Here is an 8,886-nt window from a genome sequence, read left to right on the forward strand (position 1 = left end):
CCCTGGACACAGAGACCCCAAATAACCCTGGAACAATGAACTCCTGTCCTGCCAGGGCTGGGTAAGCAACTCTGTTCCTGCAGCCAGGAAGGAACCAACTCCCTTTCCAAATACTGCTCTTGCAAAGGCAACTCATCCTCTTTGGAGAGAGGAACAGGAATAGAAAGAGCCTCACACCACACCCTCAGAGGATCCTCTCTGTCCCCAGGACTTCCAGCTGGGACAGAGCAAAGTCCTGTTTGCCTTTTTTGACATGTCCCAGCTGGGTGGGAGTGGCCAAACCTGCACTGGCACCCACTCACAGGTGAGGAGAGACTTCGTAGAAGCTGACGCCGCGGTACCGCTCCATGTTCTGCTTGGTGTAGATTTCCAGTTCCTTGTAGGGATTCACAGACACCAGCACAGAGCCAATGTAGGTCTGGAAAACAGAACAGAAAACAGGGAGATTACAGGAGGGCTGGAGGCAGAGCTCAGGTGTCTCTGGAGGATGGACAGCCATCCTGGTGTGCTGGGGATGATGTTGAGGCTTCCAAACAGGCCAAGGGTGCTGAGGAAGAGAACTCTCAGCTCTGGGAAAGTGACACTGCTGGAGCTGTGCCAGCCATGTTACCCTTGCTGGGCAAAAAGCACCTCAAATGGTTTTAGGGTTTCCAACAAGCCACAATACTGGGTTATTTCTGATACACTTTTAGGATCGAGTTCAAGTCTGGGTTGGTGGATGTGAGCGAATTCAGGAGATGGAACACTGTGGTGGGAGTTGGATTTGGAGTTGGATTTTCAGTGCTGTCAATGTCACCAGATCTCAACAGGGGCACTGCAGTGAGTCCCTACACCCACGAAGTGGCAGCACCCCAGGCTGGTCCTGGCACAAGCCTCCCTGGCCTGTGTGAGCTGCCACCAGCACCCAAACCCCACTGCAGAGCAGAGCCGGGGCTGCCCCGTGCAGCAAACACACTCCAGCTCACTGAGAGCCACCCTGGGGACTGTCCCTGCGCTACTCACATAGATGAGGTTCTCCTTGAAGCGTTTCCTCAGGTTCTCAATGAATGCAGCCTCGCTGGTGAAGTTCTCCAGCAGGACAAAGTCCTGCACCCCGACGCGGTCCCGCGCCGTCAGAGCGCTCTCCATGCTCAGCCGGATGCCGTTGGCTCCCAACCCCTGCAGCCAAAAGCACAGGGAAATTGGGATGGCTGTGGGTTTGCAGGCACTTCCCTGAGTCCACAAGAACCACAGTTATCCTTGGATAACTATATTAAAATCAGAGATTAAAGTGGGATATTAAAATAATCCCACTGTTGCTGCTGAAAACAGTGATTATAACACTTCATCAGTTGTCTGCTCTAATTGCTTTGAGGGGAGACAAGTCAGCATTAGGGAAAAATTACTGCTACATTTCCAATAACTTCAAATCAACCAAAGAAACAAACATTTGATAAAGAGAATAAAACTCGGATTTCCTTTCCCAGGCATCCTTTAGCAGGAGGGAGACTGAAATGTGTTCTCTCCTGTCTCTGATTTCACAACGGGAAGCTGTTTCGAGGTAAGGAATCTTTTATGACTAATGATGATTCATCTCAGAAGCAAACAGCTTCACATTGCTGACCAATTGAAAAGCTTTAGCAAGGCACCCAATGGGAAAATTCTGAGAAAATTGAGAAGAAATGAGAAATGGGCATTTCTGCACCCACGCTGCTGAATTTAGACCGTGACACCGACGTGCATCGAGAGACTCCAACGCCTGACCCTCCTTTAAAGGTTCCTTTTCCAACCTGATGTGGGTGAGACACAACCATCTGTGGAAAGCACTCATCTGCTGACTCCTGACTTCTCTGTAAAGCAGGGAGGGGAAATCTGCACCCAGGGGTGACTCAGTGGCTGCCTGTGGGGAAATCTCTACTCAAGGGACAGAGATGGAGAGGATGAGAGGCACCACAGAAACCAGAGACAGGAGAAACCACGTGTGACACCCTCTACCTCTCACCTGCATGATTTCCTTATCTTCTTCAGCCCTTCTTACTTTGCACACTGCTCACAGCAGCACCCTTCTCCTAAACCATTTGCCTAAAGCACCAAGTGATATTTTGGGATGTTGCACAAACACCAGAGGGGTCTGTGCCTAAAGCAGGCTCGTGCACCAACAGCAATCCCAGACACCCATCACAAACTGGGAGTGCCAGACCCCCTGCACAATGATGAAGGCTTTTACTGACTCACAGAGTTCCTTTCTGCACCTTCCCAAGATGTAAAAGTGGTCAAACCACAGGGACTAGTGATGTGCAGGGAGAAAAATAAACCCAGTCTTGGTCAGGTAGAAAATTTACCTGAAATTTTGTTAAATAGTATTAAAAGCAAGAGTCACTGAAGTATCGATATGGGTCAAACCAGGTGCAAATCCCCCCAGTCTGCAGTTGTTTTGACTCACCAATTTCTTGGTAAATGGTTTTTTTTTTTATTTGGTAAATGATTAATAAATGCAGTTTTGCCTATTTCTGCCAGTTCTAATTGGCTTCCTCCCTGTAAGCCTGGGCAGAAGTCATTGCCTGAACCCAGCAGTTTTCAGATAGGAAAATCAGTTCCTTCTGGAAACCTCAAATCCAGACCCACTCCAATGGCTCAGAAACATCATTTGATTTCCTGTTTTATTTTTTCCAATTAGTCTCATGGTCTGGAAGGCCTGAGTTCTAAGCTTGGAGAGACACAGCCTGGGAGGAATTCTGCAGACACTCTCATGAAGTAATCCTTCTAAAAGGGCCAAAATTTTCCAAGCCAAGTCCTTCACATCTTCAGCAAAATGCTGTGTTGTCTTTCACCCTCTTTGCCAAGGTGAGGAGAAAAGGGATAACCCTTGGAGAAGGAAGGTGATGAGATAAGGAAAGGAAAATAAGAGATAAATCACATACAAATAAACTCTGCCTAGAAACTGGAATCTTTCTATCAGAGCAGTGCAATCCCAGAGCTGGTTTTGGCCAAGGTGATGAGAACAAAGGCAAAACCAAAGGGAAAGAACTCCTTTTCAAGTGGGGAAATGTACAACTACAGCCCTAAAACACAGCTGCCTCAACAAGGACTGAGGAAAACTTCCCCCCTTGCAGAGTTAATCCCAGTTTATATAATCCTGAAGCCTTGCACAGAAAACGTCACTTGAGCAGCTCTTTCATCAGCCCCTCCCTGAGGCCAGGACAAAGTGATCCCAGCTGTGCACATCCAGCAGAGGGAAGAGCCAATCCATCCCCCTCACAACACAGAAACCTCCTCTGGGACAGGCATTTAAGGCCAAGAACTTTCGGTTTCCTCCAATTTTTGTCTCCTCATTCAACTCCAGCCCCTTGCCGTGAGAACAAAATCAGCACCTCAAATCTGCAGCCAGCTTGAAACAAAGCAAAAGCCAAACAAACCACTGCAAGTGGCTTTTTGGTGATAATTAAATGTGCCCAGGGGATGTGATGCAGTCAGAGCCTCCTGAATATAAACTTCACTCAGTCTTGTACCCTCCCAAGCCCAAGCTGAGTGCAAACATGAGCCAGAGCTGAGCAATAGGCACTGCTCCATGCCAGCTTTTTGCTTTATTGCATATGTCCAAGTCTACCACCAGCTTCAAATGTCAGTGTTAACTGTTTCACTGCCACTGACATCAACAGATGGACCATAAAAGGAGGTGAAAATGAACCCTTTTTGCAAAATGGAAACAGAGCAGTCATGCAAAAGGAAGGAAGTGGGGAGGGAAGACACTACTGAAGAAAAAAATAATGACAGTGATGATCATATGTTCCTACTGAATGTAAGGCACTGAATAAATTAAAATAACCAAAAATTTAATAAATTAAAATAACCAAATGATTTTCTGTTAGCAGGCAGACAGCAGATCTGGTGGCTGTAAATTAATGCTAGAAAACCCAGACTAGGGGGTTAAATGTGGTGCAGTGGTGCTAATTAACCACTAAAGCAGTTTGTCTATGGACAACACTGATTCCCTCGTTGTCTTTGCAGAGGATGAATTTTTTTTTTGCCAAACGACCTCTGACTGAAATACATTTACAACATCCTCTGGTCCAGGAAAGAGATCAGCTTGGACCACTCTGACAGCCCTGTGGCAAGGAGTATATTCCAGATAACTGGGAGAACACAGGCTGTGAGGGTCTGATCAGACCCTTCCTTGTGGAAATCAGTTTTTCTGGGAGCTGCTGGGAGAGCTCAGTGCTAGAGGATGCTGAGGGAGGACCTCAGTGCATCTGCAACCTTTGGTTTGCACTGGCCCAGGATTTGTGCAATAAACCAGGCTGGAAATCTGACAAGGATTAAAACTAACTCAGATTTTTTTATTGTTTTAATCCAAGTCATTTTCCCACACTGGTCCACGTGTAATGACATGGCCAGGGACAGGGTAATGGGGAGCCACAGCAGGGTCAGGAGCCAGGATTCAGCAGCAGGGCCAGTTCCTGCTGCCTTGAAATGCTTGGGAACTCCCACCTAAGAGGCAGGTCAGGTTTAACTTAAAGCTCAGCATTAAATAACTCCTCAGGCTCTGCTGCCTCCCTGGGACAGGGTAACACCTCCAAACCAAACCAGGGTAACTCAATCAGCAAAACAAAGAGCAGGAAAAAAGAATCTGGTGGTTTTCTCTGCAGGTTTTGAGCTAAATCACCTCCCTGTGGGATTGGCAGAGTGTCAGAGGCAGGGAAAGGAGGAAAGGGAGCACATTGAATCAGTTATTTAGAGGTCCACCTTAGAGGTCCCCTATGGGATCAAAAGCAGGGCCTGGCTGGGGATCCTGACCTTTGTAGGATGGGGAGACCTGATGCCACACCCAGCACAGGCTGCAACCAGGGAATGGCAAAAATCTGAGCAATCTGCATGTGATCATGGTGCCTGTGGGCTCAGGAGTGCCTGAGCCTCCTCTCCATCTCCCCTTTCATCCATGTTGAACCCTCTGTCCTGAGGGTCACCCCCCTCCAGGGTGCCCAATGTGACTTCTGCCACCACATTTCCCAAAGCCACCCCACGGAGCCATTTCCAGGATCTGCTCCCACATTGTTTTAACCCACTCTTTGCTTTTAATGTCTTCTCCAGAGCCTGGAGCACAACAGCAGCTCAGGGCCAGGAAGGGAAAAGTCCCTCTGGAATGGTGGGGACCAGGCCAGTGCAATCACCACCACAGCAAAGCTTCCAGGGCTCTTTCTGCCCTGGGATTGAATTTTGGGAAAGACTTTCCACTGGTGTAAATTGGTGGCTGAATGCAGCCTGCAGAGCCAGGTTTACATTGGCTGGGGTTCCAGCTTTTCTTTGTGCTCATACAAGAGTCAACAAGACCAGCAAATACCTCCAAGCTCCTGGGAGTACAAAACCACTCAAGACTGTACCAAGGAGTTTCCTAAACTGAACTGGGAAATTGCTGACATGGGGTTGTGAAGGTGTAAACACATATTTTTCCTTTAAACTCTGCTTAATGCCAAAGCATGATAAAGTTTTTCCTCTGCTTAGGACATGGAGAACTAATACACCTCAGAAATGAAAAACAGGACCTTTTGCTCTATGCAGCAAAATCCAAAGGATTAGAGTCAGCCAGGCTGAGCATTTTGGGGGAGTTTGTGCTGGAAAATGGGAGGGCAGCTCTGCCATGAGCACAGGGATCTGGGGCTGATGTGAGCAGAGCAAGAAAATCCCCCTGGCTTTGTCCAGCAGCCATGGAATACCCAACATGGAGCAAAGACTCATTCCCAGGCTTGATTTTCCCAGAGGGGTACTGGAATGGTTTAAAAGTCAATTCCAGACACTGAGGGAACAGGCAGCACCAGCAACTTTCCATGAGAAAACACCTGGAATTCTCAAAATGAAAGGTCTTGTATGGAGCAGGGAAACTCCATAACTGCTTCAGAAAGGAAAGTCACAACATGAATAGAATTTGTGCTTCAACACCTAAAAATGTATCTTGCAGTATTTTCTCCTGGCAATGTATTTTTACAGATTGGGTTGTGTCCTCACTGGAAGAACCCCAGGAAGTGGCTCCCTCTGGGAAGAGGCAGCACCTTTATCTTGGTATCAAGTGCAAGATGATTGATCTGCAGGCTCCAGAAATAGCCACAAAGCCGGGAACGGAAGAACAGAACCAAATGTGAGTGGGAAGGGAAATTCAGATTAGATTCTGGAAGACAATGCAAGCCTGAACCAAGAAGGAACTCCTCGTGGGGAGGTGGCAGCTAAAAAACATTTGTCTCATGGATAGTTGGACATTCTTCACTGTCAGGCCAAAGCTGCAGGAAAGAAAAAAAATTCCTTTGATTTCTTACTTTATTCTACAGCCCGGGAAAGGGCTTGGACACAACGTGGGCCAGACAGCAGAGCAGACAAAAATCAACTGTTGTATCCACAGCCTCAATTCCCAAGGTGCAGAATGGGAAAGCTCCTCTTTCACTCTGCATGGAGAAAGAAATAATGAGGATGGCAGAGGAGACCAGAATCAGGGATTCTGCCAGAAATCCCTGACAGACTGAAGTGCACTCAGGATCCTCCTCCCTCCTGTCACACTGCAGATCAGCTGCTCATTTTGGACACAACTCCCTCTGTTAGTCAACAGCTGGGCTGGAAAGAAGGTTCCCTGAGAGGCAGCTCTGTGTCTCCCATAAAAATCCCCTACAAGCAACCACGTGGATTTGTCTGCCCTTTCTGAAGCCACCTGAGCTGAGATAATAATTGATAAGACACTTATTTGCTCTTAATTATGTAAGGCCAATGAAGTGATTTCCCAAAAGACAGCCTGGGAAAAGCAGAGCTGTCAGGTGGATTGGGACCAAAACCAGGTAACAGCTCTGGTGCCCCAGACCAGCAGAATTAGAGGGAACAACTTGAACTGCAGCTGCCACTCAAGGACCATTTCTCAGAATTACTTTTTATTCTTGCTTCTTTTAGACCAATACATCACCAGCAATGGAATGTCTGGAGTCAGGGAACTCAGAACTTGGTTGTCCCTCTGATATTTCCCATCCTAACCAGATGGAAGGATGGAACTCCAGAATACAGTATTAAAAAATTACATTAAAGAGATAGAAATGCTACATCCTTAACTAATTCTTGCAAAGTAATTACTTTGAAGTTTTCCACATTTGGGATAGGGATGAATTGAAATAATAAGTAGGTACCATTATTTGTTCAATATTTATAACATAATTATACCTTCCAGACTTTACTTTGTGGGGGGATGAGTAAGGAAATAAGCAATTAGCAGTGAAAAGGAAAAGGCAGTTGTAAGAACTGATTTGAAGGACAGGAAAAATGTTTACCATTAAGAGGGGTAATGATATTTCAATCAACAGGCTAAATATAAAAGAGCAGTAAGAAAAATGAACTAGGCAAACCAGAAAGATCACCAGGGCTGGAAAAGTAAATACACAGAATTTCTATATTTAGGGAGCTGACATTTTTGCTCCTGAACAGATGGCACAAGCTGCTGCTGGTTCAAAGATGTTGCTGGTGGCAGTTTGCTCAGGAGACCTGTGCCCCCAGGCATGGGCATCCCACAGCAGCTTCAGGGGACAAACAGATTTCAAAAAGGCATTTAAAAAAGGTGAAACATCAGCTTGCTGCCCCTTCAAGTGAGTTTCGATGCTGATTTCCAGAGCAGCTGAGCAGGTGAAGGGTGGCAGAAGCTCAAACATGAGGACCTGATGCCGCTTTGGGGCACCCCCTGTGCCCCATTCCCTGCTGCCCTGCCCTGGCAATGCCAGCCCTGCTGCCAGCCCTTCCCCTGCATTCCACACCCCCACAGAACCTCTGACACCACGAGGGCTCTGAGACACTCAAACTTTCCAGAGAGAACTCCAGAGCATTCCGGGGCCATGCTTAGGGCACCTCCACACCCACAGCTCCCTCAGAGAACATCCCAGCCACCACCTCTGCCTGTCCCACTGCCACCCCTCTCAGCCGTTCTCCAGGCCCACAGCTGGCCCCAGCACACCAGGTACCAGCAGAAATACCCCGTGGAGCTCTGTCACCTCCACTCCCACAGAGAAGGACTCAGGAGGTTCTCCAAAAGCTCTGCCCCTTCCCTTCATCACTTTCTCAGTGGTCAGCACCAGAATATTTGGGGAAACAGGCAAGGATCTCTGGGTTGAGCAGGTATGGGATGCAGCAGCCCCATGGTAACTCTTCTTTAACAGAGAATTGCTCCAATCTACACAAGTGATGTTTTCTACCCTTCTCTTCCTAAATTTGGTCACTTTACCAATTAAAGTCTTGACATTCTTATCCAGGCAAAAGCTCACACACTTTTTTATAACACTCTCTCATTCTTGACCTCAACATCTTCCAGAGCCAGTGAATTCCACGGCCCAATTATTCATTGTATGAAAATAATCTTTGCATTTCTTTGGCAACTTTTAGCTTAACTCAGTGTCTCTCTTCCCAAGCTACACAAACCCAGAAAAAGGATCTCTGTGCTCTCTGTGGCACTGTTATTTATTTCTCCTCCTCTTGTCCTCATCTCTTTTTCCAGGTAACAATCCCAGTCCTCTCAATCTTTTGCCACAAACTCCTTCTCCCAAGCCTGGGGCTGTCCCATGCAGGACACAGGCCAGGTGTTCTGGCTGCTGCTAAAGCATGGGCAAAGTTTTCCTAAACTAAAACAGCCTGGAGGAACTGAGGGGCAGCGAATCCTTTAGCAGGTACTTCATGCCACTCTCTGGGATGGCAGGAATGGGGCAGGAGCAAAGCCCAGCTCCAGGACATTCCCTTCACATCCTTGTGCCCAAGTGAAAGCTCCACCCTTTCTTCCCTCCTAAAGCAGAGCACAGCTTTCCCCTCTCTTCCCACTTTCTCAACTCCCACCTTGGCTTCCTCCTCCAAACAGGCATTCCTTGAATTTTTATCCAATTTCACCAATTTTCCAATGAAGAA

At 47.3% G+C, this 8,886-nt stretch overlaps 1 protein-coding gene across 1 annotated transcript in view; it reads right to left on the minus strand.

Moving 5' to 3' along the window:
* The window catches only part of MYO1C (myosin IC), a 26,178-nt gene that overhangs the window by 17,045 nt on the left and 247 nt on the right, over nt 1–8,886 (minus strand). The window contains exons 2-3 of the mRNA XM_031060675.1: nt 1,003–1,158; nt 303–418 (exon numbers count right to left, since the gene is read on the minus strand). Of these exons, the coding sequence (XP_030916535.1) occupies nt 303–418; nt 1,003–1,158 (272 nt within the window). The remainder of the gene's footprint in view (nt 1–302; nt 419–1,002; nt 1,159–8,886) is intronic.

This window comes from Geospiza fortis, unplaced genomic scaffold, assembly GCF_000277835.1.
Source record: "Geospiza fortis unplaced genomic scaffold, GeoFor_1.0 scaffold425, whole genome shotgun sequence".
Lineage (NCBI taxonomy): Eukaryota > Metazoa > Chordata > Aves > Passeriformes > Thraupidae > Geospiza > Geospiza fortis.